The sequence below is a fragment of the Gobius niger genome (assembly GCF_951799975.1).
Source record: "Gobius niger genome assembly, chromosome: 19".
NCBI lineage: Eukaryota > Metazoa > Chordata > Actinopteri > Gobiiformes > Gobiidae > Gobius > Gobius niger.
The window spans coordinates 7090663-7114814 of NC_136870.1; the positions used below are offsets into that span (position 1 = coordinate 7090663).

At 40.9% G+C, this 24152-nt stretch overlaps 1 protein-coding gene across 1 annotated transcript in view; it reads right to left on the reverse strand.

The window, feature by feature from the left end:
• Positions 1-2618: 2618 nt before the first annotated feature.
• The window catches only part of rab26 (RAB26, member RAS oncogene family), a 78372-nt gene continuing 56838 nt past the window's right edge, over positions 2619-24152 (reverse strand). The window contains exons 6-9 of the mRNA XM_079578010.1: positions 15618-15683; positions 14143-14199; positions 12381-12457; positions 2619-4033 (exon numbers count right to left, since the gene is read on the reverse strand). Of these exons, the coding sequence (XP_079434136.1) occupies positions 3931-4033; positions 12381-12457; positions 14143-14199; positions 15618-15683 (303 nt within the window). The 3' untranslated portion in view covers positions 2619-3930. The remainder of the gene's footprint in view (positions 4034-12380; positions 12458-14142; positions 14200-15617; positions 15684-24152) is intronic.

Below are 24152 nucleotides of genomic sequence, written 5' to 3' on the forward strand. Positions count from 1 at the left end.
TAAGTAAATAAACAAATAAAAGCCTGATTTATTGAGTTTTGAACACAATAAGTAACAACTAGTGTGTTAATTTACTAATCATGATGTTCAAAGTCCCCTCTGAAAAAGTTGAATCTAATACGTAAAAATAATAATAATACATTTTATATGGAAGGCACTCTTCATTCAGGGAATATCAGAGTGCAACAAGAAAACACACACATTTAAAGGAACAGGCCATTCTGAGATATATTCTTACCTGAGCTTGGACGAGTTGATACGTACCTCTCTGGTCTTTGTGCCTGTGGAAGAGCGTGGTCGCTTCTAACTTGACCCCCGTTTGGAGCTTCTCTGAAATAAACACTTGAGCATAACATCCTATTGATTCAAACAGCATTTTTGCAACAGCAATTAAATTTGGTCAGAATTTAGTTTACACTATCAAAAGAGCACAATATATTTAAATGTTAGACACACAGTCCGCCATCGTGGGCTGTGTGTCTAAGGAGAACGACCTGGAGTACCGAGACTTTGTGGACTGGTGTGAGCGCAACCACCTGTGCTTGAACACCAGTAAGACGAAGGAGATGGTGATCGACTTCATGAGGAAGCCACTACCGCACACACCGCTGAACATCCAGGGGGAGGACATTGAGGAGGTGGACAGTTTCAAGTACCTGGGTGTTCACCTCAACAATAAACTGGACTGGTCCCACAACACCAACAGCCAAAGTGGCCTCCACCTTCTGAGGAGACTGAGGTCCTTCGGAGTGAGCAGGCCTCTGCTCAGGACTTTTTATGACTCTGTGGTGGCCTCTGCTCTCCACTACGCTGCCGTGTGCTGGGCCCTGGGCCGCACAGAGCGGGACAAGAACAGACTGAACAAGCTGGTCAGGAGGGCCAGGTCCGTCCTGGGCTGCCCCCTGGACTCTGTGGAGGAGGTGAGGGACAGGAGGGTGTTAGCCAAGGTCACCTCCATCATGGACAACACCTCCCACCCACTGCACGGGCCTGTAGAAGAGCTGAGCAGCTCTCTCAGTGGCAGACTGAGACACCCTCAGTGCAGGACGGAGCGCTACCGCAAAGCCTTCATCCCCACTGCTGTCAGACTGTGCAATAAGACTGTAAAGTAACATGTGCAATAATCTCTGTATCAGCTGCACTTTATTAACTCTGAGTGATCTTCTTGAACGCCGACTGTAACAAGTGAATTTCTCCTTTGTGAGATCAATAAAGGTTTATCTTATCTTATCTTAAAAGTACATGGCTATAGTATGATGCCAGAGATTTGACCTGTTAAAGGCCCTTTTTTGTCAAACCATGAAAGAGGAATCTACAAAATTTAAATGTTGCTTGTGTCCAAACGCTTTCCTAACTTTCCTGATAACATGTTAGTGTCGCAATTTTTCCCAGGGTTGAGTTTATCGGCGCATTTCACAAAAGGGTCAATTAAGTTTGCAATATACTAAAGGAGGACAAAACACATTTGGGTCCACTACTAGAAAAAAAAAAATATAGAGCCTTCAGTGGCTTCATGTGGACAGGGAAGTAAATATGACAATTGAAAAAAAGTGGAGTCAAATTAACTCTCATCAAAATTGTCGTACTTTTGCATTTTGAGTGGGGGCACTGGAAAGATTGTTCGCCCAGGGCCCCAAACAGGCCAAAACCACCACTGTCAACAATTCTAAGTCTTGTTAAAAAGGTATGAATCTAACATGTCAACAAAACAAAACCATATACAGTATAAACCTGGCTCTATCCAGTTTTGTTGCAGAGAATGTAAACAATTTTGGCAACATTATTTTGTCAGCAATCAACAGGGAAAGTTTCCTATTGACAACCTTTTTCCGCCCTATTCAAATACATCGGGTGTCTCACTGTACTTTTTTTCCTTTTCTTTAGGATCAAGTGATGCTTATTGTTCTACGTAAATTACTGCTCCTACTACCATAAAGTATTGTGTTGCCAGATATAACTCACTATATCAAACCCAATTTATATTATTAAAGAACAAAGATCAGAGGATCACGATCTACTGTTTGGCCACCACTGGTTTATAACAATATTTTTCAGTTTTGCATTTTTTCTTTTGTAAATATGATGCTAAATGTGTAAACGTTTCAGAACTGTTCCATCAATTGGAAATAACGGTTACAGAATCATGAAAGCACAACACTTTGTAACTTTCTTGATCATTTACTCTAAAGCGATCCTCTTTTGGAATATAGAGTTGTACCCATGATTAAGCGGGGCAGTAAAAGCTAATATCTTTATATAACATGGAAAACATTTAAGGTTTAGTTTAAAGCATCAAATACACTCAATAAACAGATATCCAATCACTTTTCATAACCTCTCTTTCTTACCTCCCTGACAAACCTGATCTGATGGAAAGACTGGCTTAAATGCAGTTCAGTGGCAATACCAGGCAGTCTGAAGAAGTCCTCTATCTCTACTACTCTGCAAAACCTGCAAAAGTGAGAAAACATTGAATGTGCTGAGAATCACACTGGTCTAAATTCTGTTCCAGGCTTACGTTCACGGTGTAATAGCAGCAACATTCCACGTGATGGAGCTATAGATCCTTCCTAATCTCACTAAGGGAAGAAAAATGCCACTGTCCAATATAGAGTCTTTATTTGGAGCACAGTTCGTAGATACAATGCAAATAGTTTCATATAAGATGTAATACAGAGATTACAGTCGACAGATTCAAAGACTTCAGTCAATAACATGAGGTTATGAAAAATACATTAACTTCCAAATAAATACTGAAGCCGTTTGGTATCCATAGAAACATTCAAACACATTTGCTAAGATTTTCTAGCAAATAAAGAACAAAAATATAATGCATGCTGGTAGCTTCGGTCACACTCCGCCCCTTTAAAGCAGCGCCTCCTTCGAAACTGTCTTTGAGTCTGTACAAAGGTGGATCACAGCACAAAGTTAGCTCAACATTCACTTGAGAAAAAGGATCTACTAAAGGCATTGACTAATCTTTACAAAAATAACGTACACAACATTTTGAATGCAAAGAACAACGGTTTGCATATCTGCCATGTGGTTGTTGTTTTGTTTTTGCTTTGACAATACTCCAGAAGAGGGAGTGTAACTAATGTCTGTTAAAACCTTGTGATTTACAAAAGGAATAGGACTCTCCAGGTTTCAATGGCTTTTCAAAACTACTGCTCTCATGGACACAGGGCTCTGCCGCCTCATTGCTCCCACACAGGTTTTAGTTTTACTTTTTTTTGCTTTTTGAAACCAACATAAGTGGATCTGTATAAAGACTGAGCGTGGCCTCCATTTGGTGCTGCAGATAAAACACGTATTTACAACAAGCTTTTAGGATTTACATCAACATCATTTGAATATTCAGTGTATAAATTATATCCCACTGATGCATGGACATGGAAACTGTGAGTCATTATCACAAATATCAAATTAGTAACAATAATATCTTCAACAGCACACAGTGCTGTTAACAGCTTACATTGGGTGCATTAATCTCTCTGTACAAATCAACATAAATAACTTTATATACTACCTTTAACAAGACGACGTTTAAGAGCACAAAATCAATATGAGACTCAACATTCTGTACATCACTTCACAGAATGGAGTTACGGCTGTGAAGTCCTTTCACACATGACGCACAGCTGTGGACATGCATCTGTCTGCTCACGCAGCTACAGAGCACTGATTACATTCACATTTGCAGAGGACAGGTGGGTTTGGAGACAAAGTATTCCAATCAGTAGGACAACATGGCCCCGTTACCACCAGGCACAGAGGAAAGTGCACTTGTGCCATACTGAGCTTCACCCTGTGGCCCTGGTGGGAACGTGCTTTAGAACAGACAGGTTGATCTTGATGTATCTAACCCGCTCTCTCACTCACACTCGCACACAGACACACTGCATACAGGAGGTGGGTGGCGTAGGCGGCCTATGAGCGGCAGCAGCCCATGGTCCTCATCTCTCTGTCCACGTACTGCTGCAGCTGGAACTTAGGCTCGTCTGGCTCCTTCATGGTCCTGTGCTTCAGCTCCCTGCACAGCACACACAAAAACACACAGCTTTCAGCACTCCAACTGCTCTCAGCCTTTTGACTGACTTTACAACAGCTTTTTGCCATGGCGATGAGGTTGAGTCAGACGGCACTTTGCATATTTATCACTATTTGGCAGAACTAATGCTGAATAGTTTGTGCTCGAAATTAGAGGGATGTTTTTCCACTATTAAAGTGTTTAGAGCTGACGGAGAAGTGAAAACCACTTACTGCAGTTTAATAAATTGGCTTATAGCGAAGGTTAGGAGGAAATGCTATTAAAATAATCAACAAATTTGCATGTGGTTAGGCTCTAATTAACGGTCCAGTCAGGACAGAGCACGGCAACAACAAGAGGAGAAACTTACAGCATTTGCAACTCCATGACTTCACTTCCAAATACAACTTTAGTTTTCTTAAAGCATTTCTAAAAAGTGTTTGGAAACAGTAAATCAGAAACAAATGATGAACTAAAAATGAAGTAATTGACATGTCTTGCCAGCTCATTTAGAAAGGTTGCCTCTCAAAATATAGTCAGCCTGTCACTCTTTATTATAAATACTTTATAGTTGAACTCCGTAAAACTCCTTAAACACATTCAAGTATTTATATCCAACGTAATGTTTTTAACACCTCCCAATGACTGTCAACCAGTAAGTCACTGTCCGTCATGCTTTCCTGAACTATTTATTGATTTGTACAAGACACCACTAATCCCTAATGGGGAAAAAGCAAAAGAGGAAATACATCGGGCCCCAGGGAATTCAAGTCAAGTGTCACTTGCGTTCATTCAGAGCCCATTGTTCATTACTTTATCCAGCTGACAACACACATCAGTCACATCATGTTACCACTCTGAGGAAGAACACGTGGAGTGAGCACTTTAGCCTATATGAAAGCATCAACTGATCAAAAATACAGTGGTATGCATAAGTATAGGCCCCCTTTAACTTTGGTATTTTGCCATACGATGGACCATAAACATAAATATATATAATTGAAATTTCATGTGAAAGACACACACTAAGTGACACACTATCGTTAAGTGAAATAAAATGTATATATGATTTAGATAAAATAAAAAAAAGATAAAAAACTGAAAGTGTGATGTGCAAAACTATATGCCCCCTTTCCTTTTAGTGTAACCAATTGCCTTCAGAAGTTCCTTGATGATTTCTGAATGATCACATGTTGACCCAATGACTTAATAGAGTCTAACTGTGTGTAATCTAATGTCAGTTCAAATACAGCTGCTCTGCGATGGTCTCAGAGGTCTGTGAGACTATTGTGGAGCAGAAGCATCATGGAGTCCAAAAACACACCAGACAGGTCCGGGATAAAGTTATTGAGAAGTATAAAGCTGGGTTAGGTTAAAAAAAGATTTCCTAAGCTTTGAATATCTCTCAAAGTACAGTTAAATACACCACCCAGGAATGGAAAGAGTCTGGCATCACTGCAAACCTACCAAGACCCGGCAGAAAACGGGACTTCTTATGGTTTTCTTTCAAAAATGGCTTGTTCTAGCCACTCTGTCATAAGGCCAGATTTGTGCAGTGTACGACTAATAGTTGTTCTGTGGACAGTTTCCCCCACCTGAGCTGTAGCTCTCTGCAGTTGATCCAGGGTCATTTTTTTTTCAAATTTCAATTAAATATATTTATGTTTATGGTCAAGTATGGCATAATGTTGAAAAGTTAAAGGGGGGCCCATACTTATGCATACCACTGTTAGTTTTGTTGTTGTTAGTTCAGGGTAACACGTACATGTTAATACTTTAAAAACTCCTTCTCATAAAGTGTTGTCTTTATCATTTCATTCATCATGACCTGGACTAAGTAACCATGGCTATAGAGCAAGAATGTCAACCTGGGGGTCTTGCTGCCTTCCAGTTGATTATTGTAGGTTGGAATTTCCAATCTCCGACGAGTAAATTTCAACTGGAACACGCACCAACCCCGTAATTCTGACTCAGAAACTGGGCCAAATTAGGGAAAACAACATGGCAGTGCCATGTTAGGAACAAATAAACGCACCTGGCCACAATATTTGCACATTTTGTGTATTCACCTGCTGTTGGTCATTCAGCTCCACAGCAACGCAGAGATTATCAACATTATAGAAGAAAATACTGAGAACCTTTAAAACCTCCGTTTTTCTCAAAACCTTTAAATTATAGTCTAAATGTTCATAAAGAACAATAGATCAGATCATTTTTATATATTCCATGTTTTAATTGAAAGTCTACTGAATGTTATGAATGTAATGTTAATGTTATAATGCCAATGTTTTACTTTTCCCCTTCAAGTAAACAAAAATAAAATGTATTTGTAATTTTAAAATTCCAGGTATTTCGGCAATATTATTAGGTTTTTATCATGTTTCCAGGGCACCCAGAGGAAACCCGACGTCATGGGGAGGACATGCAAAGGACCTTGTACGAGCACTAACAGCTACACCACTGTGCTGCCCAGAGACACAAAGGCAATTATGCTTTGGGAGAGTTTTGACAATAGCGTAGGTGGGGATTGTTTTTTGTGTGAATTATAATTTAACCAGTGAATATAAAACTAATGGACTCTTCAAATTTTAGAAAGTGGAAACAAAAACACTAGCTCGAGTTATGTTCACTGAATAATAGATAACAGCCCACCAGTTATCATTAGCAACAGTGGCTCAAACTTCCTTCAAACTCTTTCTGAAGTTTCCTTGTATTTCTACTTTACCGGAGAGATGAAAGGGAGCACAGTATTTCCAAAGATTTTTCTGTGTTTGTGCAAATTACAGCATTGATGTCTTTGCGCGAGATAATTAGCTCATACTTGTCTTTGGGTGAAACGCATCGACAGGCTGATACTTCCAAGTGAAATTAATTAGAATCCGCAGAGCCAACAAGAAAAATGACAAAAGAAACGGTCAAAACAAGAAGAAAATTGTCTCATTTAAAACATTTGTTGTGAGCTGCAATTCCAGACGGTCTTTCTATTCTGGGCAACGCCGTGGCGTGCCAGCAGCCTGTAGCCATAATGTAGCTATAAATGGAGGGAAAGCGCCCACGTACTGTCCAACACTTCACAGTTAGGTGAGATTCAAAGATAGTACGCCGTCATTTGCAAAGGAAACAAACAACACTGTGGCCCGGAGGAGAAAATTCTAACCTACCTGTGACATTATGGAAAAGTGCAGAGCGGGAACCGTATGTGGAGAATGTAGCCAAATATTTGCACGAGAAAAGTTTAAAAAAAAGTACTTGGTGACAATGCTTCTTGAGTAACTACTGTTTTATAATATTATGCTTAATTCTGTAGGAATTGGACAATGGCTCTAAAATACAGACACCAAGGCTGATAAACCTGGAGCTCCCCCTGTAGGCAGCAGTGGGAATGGCTGCTTTCACTTTCATCAATAACGTAGCTAGCAACACCATGACGCCGTCATGAACACACTTTACAGAATCAATGTTGGGTTGTGGACTTTAAAATGTGGAGGACAATTTGGTGTTTTTTCCTACTACACAATAAAATCCAGGAAGTACAAATTAGAGCTTCAATAGTGAGAGGATAACTCAACACTGCGTGAAGTAAATACTGCTATAGGTGTGTTTTTGACAACGTAACAATGTGAGAACATGGTTTAAACTCTCAAAGAAGTACATTTTGCACATGTCTTTGTTGTAAATGCATATGTCTTTGTTCTAACTGCATTGCATTTGTCTTTGTTGTAACTGCATTTGTCTTTGTTGTAACTGCATATGTCTTTGTTGTAACTGCATTTGTCTTTGTTGTAACTGCATTTGTCTTTGTTGTAAATGCATTTGTCTTTATTGTCTTCTGTTTAACAAGAGTGGAAGTTGTAGTAGAGTTTTCAAATGATTGTACTGTCATTTGTGTTTGTATGTTGCCACAAATGATCCATCGTAGTAGCCATAATCCCACCTAAACAAGAATACTGCCATGAGGCAGTATTCTAGATTGTGTAAGTCTTACACTTTGACAACAAAAGTGAGAGGAAGCTTCTGAAGGTTGAAGTGAAACGACCCCAACGCAACCGACCCAGTCCATGTGACGATATTCGAAAGCATACAGCAGGAATCATATGTTTACATACACTTTATTAAAAAAAAAAAAATCATTATTATTTTTTAGGTCAATCAGAATTTTATTATTATTATTTAATTTATATTTGTCAAATTCCAGAAGAATGAGAGAAAGAATTTTCAACACCATTTTTTTACTTTTTACAAAACCAAACGTTTACACACATTTCATTAATATTTGGTAGCATTGCCTTTCAACTGTATAACTTGGGTCAAACGTTTGGATTCCTTCCACAAGCTTCTCACAATAGTTGGGAGGAATTGTGGTCCATTCCTCCAAACAGAACTGGTGTAGCTGAGACACATTTGTCGGCCGCCTTGCGTGCACGTCTTTTCAGCTCTGCCCATACATTTTCAACTGGACTGAGGTCAGAACTTTGTGATGACCACTTCAAAACATTGCCTTTCTTATCCTTAAGCCACTTCGTAACCAGTATTGACCATAGGCTTTGGAAATTGCCCATTTGGAAAACCCATCTGTGCTCAAGCTTTAACTTTCTTGCTGATGTCTTGAGATTTTGTTCCAATATTTTCACATAGCGTTCTTCCTTCATGTCAACTATTTTGTGAAGTGCACTGGTTCACTCTGGATAATGTCAAACTCTTACCAGCATCTTCACCAGGTCTATGTTTTTGTTCTTGGGTTGATATTCACATTTCAGACACAGGACGTTCATCTCTGGGACTCAGAACCCGCCTTCTTTCTGATCAATATGACGACTGGTCATTTCCATCATGGTTTGAACCAATGAACCTGACACTTTCAAGTGTCTTGAAATGGCACCCAAGGATGAACCAATAGAAAGTAATACACAAATGTGTAAAAAAAAAAAAAAAGAGTTAATTCTGGTTTCATGTCAGATAGTGAGAAAAAAAATCCAAATGTGTCTTTTTATGAAGTGTATGTAAACATATATGGTTCTCGCTGTAAGTATAAAGTAATGTGTGAAAAAACTGTCATTACTTCAAAAAGTTACCCAAGAACAAAAAAGTATCACAGATGCTATTTAACACAGTTCTCTTTGATCATCACGAGATTAAAAATCATGATACGCATCACATACGCTAATGGAAACAGCTGTCTCCTCAGAGGCAAAAATGGCTATTTTAATGCACCAAATTGCAATTGCATTTCCTTTCATCTTTGTAAATGCGCTGCTTTTCAAAGCATCATACTCCATTTTCTGTTATTCAGTACAAATAGCCGCCTTTTCACTCCAGGAACACCCCGTGCTGCAGTCGCTTTGGCCATTATTATCGAAGGCGAGAATGTGGATGGATCACGGTGTAATTTAGTCAACAATGGGCCACTGATGCGTGAGGATTTTAGATTATAAGACCTAAATGTGCTGGCGACGATTTCAAGTATTAAACAACATAGAAATTGCAAACTGAAGGGGTGCAAATATGAAAGGGAAAGGAAACTGATAGATCTCTCTGTTTCCATGGAGTCATATCATGTGTAAACCCTGTACAAACATGCTCTGAAGTGCATGTGATTCCTGTATTAAATTCCAGGTGACATATTATCACAAGCAGATCCAGCTAAACCTACCCATGTGCCATAATAAAACTCATTTACCCCCTGCTCTGTTTCCTTTACTTCAGCGAAACCATTCATCAGTGGTGATAACTTTCCCCTTTGTTAGTTTGAGAGAGAAAATATTGACTTTATATCATGAGTTTGATCTGAAAAGCATCAAACATGAGCTCTATTTTACACAACTGTAATAGTTTCAGTCACACTTTAACTGTTCTAAAGTGTGGAGTGAGGAGGGGGCGAGGAGCACGTTTCTGATCACAGCAGACTCATGTCCAGTCACCTGAGCGTGAGCCGCTGACAGTTGGGCGTTTTCCCATCATGCACGGGGCCATGTAGCCGCTGCAATAGCTGTTGCGTCCGTCTGGCTCATCTCGAACCAGCCTAAAACTACCAACAAAAACACCTGATAACGTGAACTTTCTCTGCATTGGGATCGGCTGTAAATTGTCATAGTCTATCATACTGCTGTGTGGTTGGTGGACTGATGCCGCAATGATGTGATTGACACATCAACAAATTGCTTAGCGTTACTTTTTCATCATTAAAACACTCAAAGTGAAAGTTTGTAGTAGAAGTAGTTTATTTATTATTGCGCAATGTGGCTTTAATTTAGCAGGTCACATGATAGACTGGGTTTATAATGTGCACGATGTGAGAAAAATGGCAATATTCAGTCTTGCATGTTGCAAAAACAAAAGTATTCAGTGCTACTTTCCATGAGATTTAATTACAAATAGTTTAAAAAATACAAAATAAGTAGCAAAGCAAGGCTAAAATAGAATCTTGACTAAAACTGAAACTTTTGTCAGTCTCAGACGATTTTTTTCGGTATCACTTTAGATTAAGGTGCTCATTAAGTATTAATAATTATTAGTAATCATTTTAGGGTTAGGTTTAAGGTTGGCTATGAATACGCGAATTATTAATGACCTATTAGCATTTTAACAGATAAAAGTATAATAAGCAGTGTGTTAATACTTTACAAGCATATTATTAATGCTTATTAGTACCTTATTCATACTTAACAAGCACACCTTAATTAAAGCATTACCGGAGTTTCCCATATATTGGGGCTCCTTGTGACACGGATATTACACCATTTAATAATGATAAATTGGTGATATATTGTGCAGCCCTACCTTGAAATTAATCTTTATTTCATGGTTTTCCCCGTAGCTCAATTGTAATCAGTGAAACAGATCAGCATAGGGGCAAAACAAAAATAATACAGATTAAGTGTTCAATATGTTTCTTCAAAATGCATTGCTTTTGAGTTTTGACTCTGTAATGGCTGAGCTCACATCATTTCTATCAACATCAAACATGCAGAGATAAACATTTCTCTGGCTGAAGCCGACTCTAACCGATCATTTCCACCTCCGTTAAATACAATGTGGCAGCAGGCGACTGTGCTGAGGCACAGGCGTTTGAAACCACAGGCGGCTTCATGATTAGAGGTCACGCTTTGAAAAGATCGCAACCACAACCGTTTGAAAGTGTGTTTTTATTCTTGTGTGATGGCGGCATCTTGAGGCTCAAAAGTCGTGTATTTTTTCATTTCAGCCTTCATTTTTAACAACCATGATAAGATGTGGATATTTCTTATGTATTATGTAATGTCCATACATAAGTCCAACAGTCAATTTCACATCCAAAAACACTGTATTTCAAGAGTCTAAAGGCAAGACGATTGGCCATAGTGTAATATGAAAAAAACATATCACAAATCCTTGAAAATAGTAAATCCATCCGTTTTCTTCCACTTTATCCGGGGCCGAGTCGCGGGGGCAGCAGTCTCAGCAGAGATGCCCCCGACTTCCCGATCCACGGACACCTCCCCTAGCTGTTCTGGGGGGACCCTGAGGCGACACCAGGCCAGCTCGGAGACATAGTCCCACCAGCGTGTCCTGGGCCTTCCACGAGGCCTCCTCGCAATAGGACATGCCTGGAACACCTGGACCAGGAGGCATTCACCAGGGAGAACTCCAACACGTGACGGCTGAGTTGGGGGGTTATGGGCCCGCCGTCTCTCCCCGCAGGCAACTCCAGAAAAATGGAGAGTCCAGCCTCTCTCCAGGAGTTGGGATCCGGAACCCAAACTGTACGTGGAGGTGAGCCCGACTATATCTCGCTGGCATCTCTCAACCTCCCGCACAAGCTCAGGCTCCTTCCCCCCAGCGAAGTGAAGTTTGCCCCCCCCAGACAACATAGCTCCTCGGATCATTCTGACACTCAAACAACCCCACCACGTTAAGGTAGCAGCTCATGGGGTTGTTGAAAATAGTGTTTTTTTTTAAAGTAGGCTTTTGGTTGGCCTTTAAACTCTTCATTGATCTATTGATTTATTGATGTTATTTGACCCTTACAGTAAAGTCCTACTCCCACAGATTTCATTGCACTGACAAAACACCAGTTGAGTGATGTTATTGATGAGGGAATAACTTTAAAACATGGTCAAAAGCTCCAAAACGCCAGCCTGTTAAGTCAACCCACCCCGACACTTACCTTTGCCTCTCTCACTAAGAACTTTTCGATTATTTCTGACTGAAATGACACTTGTATTCTCTATTTCATCCCTGCGCAGCGAGAGCCCGAACCCTCCAAACCTCTCCAAACTGAAGTTTTCTTTTTCCCCTTGTTTTGGCAGCAGAGCGCTGAAAACCGTGCTGCGCTCCCCTCATTGTGCTGCTGCTGTTGTTGTGTGTGACTCACTTGGCCACAGCGGTGAAGGCCAGCTCCACGTTGAGCCCAGATTTAGCACTCGTCTCCATGAAGGGCACTCCGAACTCCTGCGCACAGCGAGAGACAAACATCTGTTAAGAGCACAGCAGGTGAGAGTCCACGTGAGGGCCAACTATTTCTATGTCTCCAGTATAAGGATAATAACAATAAGGAGGAGAGAGAAAGACGAGATAACATTAGATACTTTTATACTTTTTGTTCAATGTTAAGCTTGGTCTAGGCTATTGGTTGTAAACAATACTGTGACCTAAAAAAAATAATGAAAGTGTTTATAAACTTATCCCCACAAAGAATCTGGATGTTGGAAGTGCTGTTCAGTTCAGTCTAAATTGATGAGGTTGGATTCGCACTGACCCAAAACCGCCGCCCTCGGGTCAGAGCCCCTTTAGGTTGGCCTGACCAGAGCCAGAGTGAAAACCCACCGAAAACTTAAAGAAGGACTAAGCAACTCGTGCCCCTAGAGGCCATAAGTGCCACTACAGGTGTCGTAGCAAATTGCTTTTTTTTACTTATTAATTGTCTGTGAGAGTAAATACTACGCTGACAGAAAAGGCGAAGGGGGAACGGGATATTGTACATCCAATTACACAATGGAAATATTTTTTTTCACTCAAACTTGGCTGTAAATACTGTTAGTACTGTTAGTGTTATCTTCTTCGTGATGCCATTAGTGTGTATTGGTGGCTCCGGTCCGGTGGCAGGCAAGTTGCAAATGTGGTTTTCTGGCCAGAGACACCAGGGGGAGATAAAAGACCCCCTCAATTATCCCATTAACACTTGTATTACCAACAGAGGGACTACGGAAATGATTTATTAAGGTAAATGAGTTTCTTAGTACTGATATAAGTTTCTATGTTTTTGGTCTGAAAATGTGCACAATCGGCTACAGGGTCTACAACTTGGCAAATAAGGGGTCAATCGATGTTAATTCCAGTTCTTTGAGTGGCTCAGAAAAAGTGCTGGTAGCGAGTGGTGTAAATGTGGCAGTAAAACCGAGAGATGCCGCCTCACAGCAGCGTGATCCCGGACTAGTTGTACGTCCCATTCCCTATCTGCTTTGGAGGGGACACTCACGGTAGCTTGACTGTTGTATGGCTGCTTCCCTCGTAAAGCGCAGCGGTTTATGGGTAATAACGTCTCGGTGGGATGCAGTAGCTGGTGTGGCCGTGTAGACCTTTTCAGTGTGGCTGGGAAGGCTCGGGGTAGTAGCACAGAAGCTGTTGTATAGTCATTAATGAAGATTCTGATTTCTTAATGCTGGTTTCAATCTGGCTCAAATCCATTTATCTACTTCATGGGTGCCATTTCAATGTTGACAAATGACCATTTAGTGTTGCATATTTCATGTTTTGGCGAGCCCTACATGGAAATAATAGTGGTAGTCGAAAGCCCAACCTTAAAATTCTAATGAAATGTGTTTATACTGTCAATATTCCCGCTGTGTGTAAAGCCTGACAGCTGTTGTTCTTCTGCCACGCTTGCCTGAAACACTTGTATTCAGACCGACGCGAACACGCCTCTTACAGCTTATCTGAGTGAAACGGCCTGGAAAATTGAGTTAGCAAGCCCCTCTTTGCCTGCCATTTACTCCAAACAATAACAGTAGAGCCTTGTGAATGCATAATTACACGTGCTAATCAAGGCGAGAACGGCTTTACGGCGACTGAGGGTGCATAATTCCCCTCTGTTTTCTGCCACTTTCCATGTAAAAATATGTTAAAAGCGACGGTACCTTGGCCAGCCTCTCGCCCTCCTCCCTCTTCACGGCTCTGACGTGTGACGAGTCGGCCTGCGACACACAAGCATAGTAATTATGACCTTTGGAGGAATGTGCAGGTGTTAGTCATCCGCCTGTGACACATTTTGACAGCGTCCAGTGACAATATCTGCCGGTAATAAAGCTGACTATAAATAGGATCAACGGCAAAGCAGGGGTCTATACAAAATGACAACAGTTCTAGTACTCAAAGTGTGCTCAACGTGGTGCCACTGATGTGTCGGCATGCCAGTAGCTCAAAGTGAAAGCTTGTATTCTTGTTTCATCGTGTGTCATTCCCAAGACTTCCTACAGAATGTTCTCCCGGTCAATCACACATCCCACAAGAAAAGTATTGTTTTGAATTGTGCCTATAGAGCTCCACAGTCCCGCCCCTTGCGGTCTTGTTGCTCCGGTCCGGAAGCAAAAAATCCCTGTCTACACGACCGTCGATTTTCAAAAAATTCAAATATTAAGAGTTTAACGTCACCGCAAAAGCTAATCAGTTATGTAGCAATTCGTGACCATAAAATGTTTCATTTCAATCCAAAAAGAAGACATAATGTTGAAGAAAAGGCAAAGGTACAAGGCTGTGTACATAATTCACTTCCTGACTATAGAAACTCCGTATCCCAAGAACCATTGCGACATCGCGCCCGCTGGTCAAGGCAACCAGGTTTTCAGCAAACGCCGTTACTTTGCAGACAAAAGTTCCATATTATTTCACTATTAAACAATCTGAATCCTGCTAATTGGAATAAAAATGATCGGTGGTTCGTTTAATTGGATCGTTGGGAACATTTTTTTGATCCATCTGACGTTTTTCTTACTGTCAGTGTTAGATATGGATAAAACGTCAACTATCTGCCTGCATTATGTTTTAATACATTGTTTATAATGTGTTTTCTACATTACAATAAATAAACACGTGTGGGAACGTGAAGCTCCACCAATCAAAAGCCTCGTAGTAGATCATGGGACTCCCGAGCATCCTGGGTAATGTAGTTCTAGGACGACTTTTTTCACCTGCGTCGGACTTTGCGGTCGCTTTATAACCACAGAGCTGGATTCAGCCCGAGCTGACGTAGTTACGGAGTTAAAGACTTTATTCCAAATCAATACGGTCTCAAAGCAAGGGGAATTTTACTTCCGGACTGGAGAGGAGGCAGGACTGTGGAGCTCTGTGTTTTTTAAGCCTTGTTTTGACACAAACTGATGATGAACTGTGTGAAATTCTATACATCGCAAAATTAGCCATATCGCAGTATTCTCATCGCGCAGCCCTATAAGACGGTGTTGAATCAAAACTAAATTTAACAAGAATAATATTATTCTCAATCAAGAAGTCCTTGATCTGCATCCCTGATTGATTAAACAATAAAAAAATAACTAAATACATTTCCATGCGTACCACCCATTGTACATGTTTTTAGTGGACAGTTGGTGCTCACCTTGTTCCCCAGCAGCATGACCACCACATCTTGCTGGGCGTACTCATGGATTTCTGTCAGCCATGCCTGAGCCCCGCAGGTCCGCATCCGAAGCAGGGAGGGCGAAGAGCAGTTGGATGGGGGGGGATTTAGGGGAGATGGATGAACCACAGGGAAGGGAGGGAGAAAGAGAGACAGACACTATAGATTAATTTAGCGTCCACTAGCGACAGTTGATTTGGGCCAGCCCTGCTGCTGCCCTCTCTGCTCCTGTCCCCTTCACCTTTCACTTTGTTGTTTCGCTGCAGCTCCATCTATCTTCTGCCAATTAAAGGCCACTGCCGCCCTGCGATGCACGGCGGATCAAAGGAAGTTAGAGTCTCTGGGGATGTCGGGCGCACAAACACACGCGCAAACAGTTCGTTACCGCTGAGGCTCTGGTCGCCATCAGTTCATAACAAGGGCTGGCGTTTTTGGTGACTGCAGTATTGAGGAAAGGGCACAACGAGTGTGATTGTACTGAAAAGCAGGGGGCGGACAGGCAAACCAGGTGAAAAATGATGCTATAGTGCAGGGGTAGGCAACGTCAGGCCCGCAGGCCAAATCTGGCCCTCCAGCAGAGAACCTCTGGCCATCAAGATGATTTTGAGAAACATTATTATGCAAATAAGAGATCAAATTCTTTTAAGAGTACTCTAAAAATGCAAGAAATAGACATTCAAAAAATGCCCTGGCAGAATATCCCACTTGGTCATGCAGTAAGACAGTGAATCTCAACTGGTGGGTCGGGACCCAAAAGTGGGTCGCAGAACCTTTTTCAGTGTGTCGCGAGTCTATAGGAAACTTTTTTTCAACATGTTCCATCTGAAACTGCAACTGGAATTTCAGATTTAAAGGCATATCTACTGCTTGTTCAAAAATTGTGTGGGAAAACACAATATTTTGTACGATAGATGACAAATTAAGGTTTTATTTAGGTTATTTGGGCCTGCTTTCCAAGGGTAACGTTGGGTCCCGACTTGGGAACCACTGATGTAAAACTTTGGCATTTGCAGAAAAAGTTCTTTACTTTAGGCTACAATGTTGAGGTTCGGCCCTTGGTGTTTTGGCGATGATGAAAATCGTCCCTCCTCAACGCAAACTTGCCTACCCCTGCTTTAGTGTTTTGTTGTCTTTGTTGTACCATTGGGCTGGCAAAACTACAACTGTGTTGGCTAACTTCCTTTTGAAAAGTGTTGGGTCATGACTACTCCCTGTTCACACTGTATAAATTGCAAATAAAATAAGAGTGAAAAAACAGAAGTTAAACATCAAGCTGAGGGTTTGTCATAGATTCTGTCTTCTTTACAATGAATGCTCCTAAATGTGTTTAAAATGAGTGCAACTGAAACCTGTTATCAAACACAAAATATTCCACAAAAACGGCAAATACAATCACTATTGTAACATTTGTCATAAAAATCACAGCAAGACATGACATAGTATCAAAGCCTATGGTTTTGTAAAATGCAACTATCAAACTGAATCAGGCCACACATCATTCATAAAATATCAAAAGGAGAAAAAAAGTGCTGCTCTCAAAGGGTCTCGAACCTGATTTTGGTCTGTGAAGAGTCTTATGAAATAGCAATGCTTCGCTCTCACATGCTCTTTAAAGAGAAAACTTCTTGCTCCTTTAAGATTAAGCTAAAGGAAGTTTGTGAGCGGCTGCCTGAAACGAGGACACAATGGCTTTTGAAATAACCAGTCAAAAGGTTTGATACAGCAGCCTGGCCATGCGAGGGGGGGGGGGCGCTGGGTGTGGAGCGATGGCCCCGGATGAAGCAAATGAGAGACAGCGTGATTCTGGGATATCAGGGGTTTCTTTATGAATTTAAAAAATCTTCAATAGCTACATTTCTGATTGGAGTTTTTCTTCAATTGAAATAGATTACTGCACACAGGAATCAAAATAGCACAGAAACGAAGTTAGGCTTCTGCACTTGTTAATTGTCCACATTGCATCAGAAATGTATATGCTTTGAAGAAAACAAAGTATCGTGTAGGGGTGGCTTTGGAATGGGAGTTTCAGCTCCTACATGGCAAAAGCCGCTCTAGCAGAGTGTCGTCAAATGGTGGTGGAAGAGGTCCAACAACAAGAAGAAGCTGCCAGATGTTCTGAAGCAGTCAGTCAATCACAGAAAGCTCAGTGGTTGAGATGGGACAGCATAACCAAAAAGAAAATCACATGTAGCGAGTTGTGGAATATAGGAACCAGTAAGGTAAAGTCTCTGGCTTGGAGAGGACCCAACCATTCCCTGCAGGCCTCAAGCACATCCCAGTGGGCTGCAAGACAGCCTTAACCCCAGGCAGATACACCTGGCGCCACAATCAAGCGTTGTGATGCCAAGCCACCCCAGAGAGCCAACCAACTCATCAAAACCCTACAGCCTTCCACTTCAGCCTGAGGTGGGCCTCCCTAAGCAGAAGACAGGAAGTCCAAAACACCTAATGATGTTGAGGTACCAGCTGAAGATGTGCTGCTGAGGTAATAACACCACTGGTCAAGAGCAAGGTCCTAAAATCAAGATCCAAATCCAAAACAGAGTTCAATCATCTGCGATTGAAACGTCAAATCCTTTTATTAATTAAATAAAGGTGGTTTTGTTTCCCGATGAATGAAAACAACAGCCGAACAACCGACACTGAAACAACAGCTGAACAACCAAGATTTGTGAAACCTACGTGTGGACTTTGAGGATATTCCTTTGAGGCAACTCCATGTGTTGGTTGGATAAGTCAAATCCACTTCATCCATGTTTACACAACTGTACTACAAATGCATTACTGGAATGACTTGCTATGTTTTGAATAATGCAGGGTAAAGCCACCTATATTACAGCGGTGCCTCTGTCCTGCTTTCATGGTATAATTATGCTAGATAATTATGGAAACACCAGTGTCAGTGTAGATACTGTTTACTCCTGGGATGTGAATGTTGGTGATTATATCTGAAGCAAACAAGCATCTGTCTGTTTTAACATGCGAGCCCTTTTACACTGGAGATGCTTTATAATCACGGAGTTAGTGCATATTTGAAAGAAGATTGGATTCTTCTATTAAAATTAGATGTATTGGTACAAATATTCTTGCTGATCAAGGTTGAGCCAACATTTGTGAGAGAGAAATGTGTGCCTTTGAAAAGAGGGGAAGAAATGGAAATTTTAGATCTGAATAATAGTATATTTTTACAACTAAAGCCACATTACAAGTTTTGAGCTTTTTTGATCTTATTAAATGTAAAAGTGTGCACTAATAATCACGTTTTCCATCACAGACAAACATATCTTTACCCTGGGGTTTGTGTCTTCTTATCCAAGAAGCTTCGTCAGGCTTTATTGGGTGGTACTAGGGATGGGAAGATTTTATCGATAGCATTACCTTTGATAATTTCTCTTATCGGTCCCGAATAAACACAAAAATATGCTATACAATATGTGTATGCTAACATATTAGGCTGGCTTGACATAAACTTCCCATCATATAAAGCGGGAAATTACCTGTTTGCTTCAAAGGCAGCAGGAGACACATAATTCTTTAACCCCTTAACTCCCACCTGAACCGAGCACATTTTCTCCAGTTTGGCTTTAGCCCAGTCCAAAAGCTTCTGGATAAAAGCTGTGAAAAAAGCAACAATACTGAGACGAAAACAATGATGGAAATGTGACAAAAACGTGACGAAAATGTGGCAAAAATGTCACAAGAAATTGACAAAAAATGCATGAAAAAATGACAAAAAAATAGCAAAAATGTGACAAAAATGTGATAAAAAATTGACAAAAAATGACAAAAATTTGATGCAAAATTGACGAAAAAATGAGAAAAAAAATAACAAAAATGTGATAAAAAATTGACAAACAAATTACAAAAAAAATACAAAGAAATTACAAAAATGACTAAAAAGTTACAAAAATGAGTTGAAGACCCAACAAAAAAATGATGGAAAAATAATCTGATGACGTGAGGAAAAAGATCCTCTCGGTTGAGGCGGGAGTTAAGAGGTTAAAAAGCTCATTTGCAACAGCCAGTGTTGGCGATGAGGCGCAGAGGAGGGGCAGCGTTGACACAAAAACAGGTTGTTAGTGATTTTTTGTTACCCATCTCTCCCTTCCACCCACTTTCATGAGCGAATGTCACGGAATATTCTTGTCAGCTCCTCCTGAATGATGAATGGTGATATATTCATGAATGAACCTTTTCCACTGAGCGCTACCTTCTATAGATCTCTGTATTTGTCTAATAGTTATTTTTACAACATGCCATGAGGCGACGCAGGAAATAACACAAGACATTTGGCTTCAAAATCCAAATGATAGATTTTTGGAGCTCATTAGCACGTTAATAATCCACATCATCTTGTGTCGATTGTTTTGCTCAAGGAATTATGTTTATTAGCTTCGAATGTGAGGAAAAATGCAGCTTTTTCACCGTTGGCAAGACAATAACTAAACGATCTCAAATTCACTTAGACGATCTTAATGAAGCAACACAGAATTACCATTTGAAGTCTTAACCCCTTAACTCCCACCTGAACAGAGCACATTTTCTCCAGTTTGCCTTTACCCCAGTCCAAAAGCTTCTGGAAAAAAGGTGTGAAAATAGCGACAGAACTGAGACGAAAACAATGATGAAGATGTGACAAAAAACTGAGAAAACGTTGACAAAAAAGTGACAAAAATGTGACAAAAAGAGACAAAAAATGGACCAAAAAACAAAACAAAAAATGACACAAAAAATGACCAAAAAATTACATAAAAATGATTTTAAAAATGACAAAAAATGACAAAAAAATGACAAAAAATGACCAAAAAAATGACAAAAAATGTGACAAAAAATGACCAAAAAAATGACAAAAAAGTTACAAAATTAGTTGAACACTCCCCAAAAAAAAGATGGAAAAAAATTTGATGACGTGAGGAAAAAGATCCATTTAGATGAGTTTTGTAGGTCTTAGCTTTCAAATGAGGTATTACACTGGCTTACAGGATTTGGGTAAAGCTGAACTGGAGAAAATGCTCTCGGTTCAGGCGGGAGTTAAGAGGTTAATGCTTTTGTTACCACGGGACAATATTTGCATCCAACCTCTCGCTATTGTTAATTTCTTTTATGGCAGGTTTTATTTACACCAAAGTCAAACAGAAATGCTTGCCTCAGACTTTCCCCTGACAACGGAAGCGAAGTCGCCATAATAAAAGCTAAGCAACGATGACCGGCTGAGTGCGGGCCCGACGCTAACGTTTCAAGCATCGATGAACACATATTGACCGTCTGTGGCCAACACTGTTAAAATACCCTTCATTGCGATTGAACAGCGGGACAAAGGTCATCTCCGAGCCCAGCACAAAAAAATCCACTTCAATTAGCCTTTATCCTTGCTCCTCGCCCGCAGGTTTACACCATTCTCTCATCCTTTACTCCCCGGGGGTTTCTTACGGCGCTTCATTACACACGGATTAATGTTGCGGGGCCTCACCTAGCAGCTCGGATTCTCTCCGCAACTCGCCGACCTGCCAATTACTCGCAGCCTTGAGAGCTCCGGCGGCCCGTGGGTGGATTATGGGGGGGGGGGGCGAGAGTGTGAGCGCCGTTGTGAGCAGAAAAGTGATCAAAAACTTCAAAAGAACTCGCTCGGTGTTGGGAGTGTGTAGGCAGGACACGTGTAGGCGCCCACCACTTGACATGTGAGATGTGCTGTCGCGGGGAACACGCGGGTGATGCGCTCGCTTTCATCGCGGCTAATGAAGGAGCATAAAAGACGCCGAGGTCAGGGTTGAAAGCGGAGATGACCAGTTTAGCCTGGGGAGCTGTTGGTTCTCTCTGGGGACTTTGACTTGACTTGTCCTTGCAATCCCAAAGAGAAATAGGTGTGTATAAACTTGTATGTTGAAATGGATAGCTTAGTCAATAATTTTAAAAACTATTGACGAGCACGGAGAGAAAGACAAACACCAGAAGCACAGCAAGTAAATTATGTTTTTCAAAACGGTGGCAAACTTTCTATCTCAAACACATTTGTTAGTTAATAGTTTAACAGTAATGAAATACTTGGTGGAGAAATGGATCAAAGTTTTTCATTTGTGCTCATTTGTTTCACTCTTGTGCTGCCAATAAAACTTTCAACATTTTGTCGAAGTCTATGTAGTCCTTGCAGATACAGTCAGGTCCACAGACATGTTTTTGGCTCTACAAACCACCACAATGGATTTGAGGCAATCTACATCCAAATCGGATGAACGGTGTAGATATTACAACCGTTTTTATGTGAGCCTCCCACTTTTCAAGGGACCAAAAGTAATGGGACAAAGTAACAATTGCAAATCAAACTTTTTGCTTTTTTAATACTTGGTTGCAAACCCTTCAATGACAGCCTGAAGTCTAGAAGGCACGGACATCACCAGACGCTGGGTTTCATCCCTGGTGATGCTCCGCCAGGCCTCTACTCTTCAGTTCATGCTTGTTCTTGGGACATTTTCCCTTCAGTTTGGTCTTCAGCAAGTGAAATGCAACTCAATTTGATTAATGTCAGGCGATTGACTTGGCCATTGAATAACATTCCACTTCTTTGCCTTAAAAAGCTCTTTGGTGGCTTTGGCAGTAGGTTTGGTTCATTGTCCATCTGCACTGTGAAGCGGCGTCCAAGCATTTGGCTGAAAATCAGCTCATAATATTGCCTGAAACACTTCAGAACCAGTTCCATTGGCCCATACAAGCCCATGCCATGATGCTGCACCACCATGTTTCACTGATGAGGTGGGATGTTTTAAGTCATGAGCAGTTTCTTTATTTCTCCATACTCTTCCCTTCCTTCCCATCACTCCGGTACAAGTTGATCTTTGTCTCATATGTTAGGATGTTGCTTCAGCCCTGTAAAGGCATTTTTTTCAATATATTTTTTGGCAAACTCTTTACACCTTGTGGTTAATCGTCTGTATTCTCTGTGGTGAGGTTTTTTTATCCGACCTATTGTTGTGAAGGGGTTTTCTTCACCAGGGAAAGAATTCCATCCACCACATTTGTCATCCATGGTCTTCTGGTGTTTTCCAGCTCACCGGTGTGTCCTTTCTTTTTTATAATGTTCCAAACTGTTGATTTAGCCACACCCAATATATTTGTCTCTCCAATGGGTTTGTTTTGATTTTTCAGCCTAATGATGGCTTGCTTCATTGATAGTGGTAACTCTTCAATTTATACTGAGAATTAACCGCAACAACAAAATGCAAATATCACACATTTGAAAATGAACTCTGGACGTCTCACCTGTTCCTTATGAATGGGATAATGAGGGAAGAGCAGACATGGAACAGCTGAGCAGCCACTACTTATGATCCCTTAAAAAGTGGGAGGCTCACATACACATGCTTGTAATTCCTACACCGTTCATCCAATTTGGATGTAATGTGTAATGTGGTGTTTCATTTGAAATCGATTGTAGTGGTTTAATAGAGCCCAAAACATACAAATAGGGTCGATGGTCCTGACTGTATGTCTTTCTGTCAGTTTGAGAAGAAAATCTCCAGTGAAGTCATACCTTTCCCTTCTTATGTAAAAGTATGGGCAGACTTGAATGGTCAGACCAGCCCAGTGGTTCTCTTTATTCTGAACCCAGATTAGTAAACACAGCCATGTGAGGACATATTTCTGTGGATTTAGTAAGAAGAAAAGGACAGACATCAGCGACTGACTTCGGAGGGAGTTTTGATGTTTACCTTCCTTCAGTTGCCTTCCACACAATTTGAAGGTGAGTTGTTTAACCCTCCACATGACGAGACAGGAGCCGCTGCTACTGTCCTCATCTCGTCACAACTTGGGAATTCTCCAACACATGACCTGAGAAAGATCCATGTGGATCGAAACGTTGTCTCAATGAATGCAATCTTTTTGGAGTAAGTGTGCAGGCTTTTTCATCATTCACAATTCTCCAACACTGTCCGAGTTTTCACAAGGCCAAAATTGCAAGAATAAGATTTTAATTTATTACAATAAACTCAACGCGACACAACTAGTAACTCCAGTTGAAACCGCTGCAAACATTTGTGCAATATTTGCACTGCTTACATGCAAATGAATAAGGAGAGTGTATTTAAAGTTTTAGGGAAGTAGTGGTTGGAGGGGGGGGGGGGGGGTGTCACAGGGTGGGGAGGATCTGGAGAAGGCGGCTCTGAGATATACTTTTTAACACTTTGCAGTTTGCATTTGCTTTTAGTAATTCCTTTTTACAGTTACAGCATTAGTGTTCCATAAAAACGTGCCGAACGTGAAAAAGCACTAGCTAACTATTGCACAACTTCACACAAAACTCCAATGTTGTCACTGTTACCAAAGCAACACTTGCAATGTTTTGCAAGAAATGTTGCAAAGTCAACGGGTGATTTACTTCCTCTTTCCAAAACTGTAAACAGCCATTCTCTTTCTCTGATCATTAGACTCTTGACGCTTTGCAAATCGACTGAACCTTGAGGGATCTTCTTGTTATTTAGTCTGGAGCTATGATGGAGCGATCCAACAGCAGTCATGTTG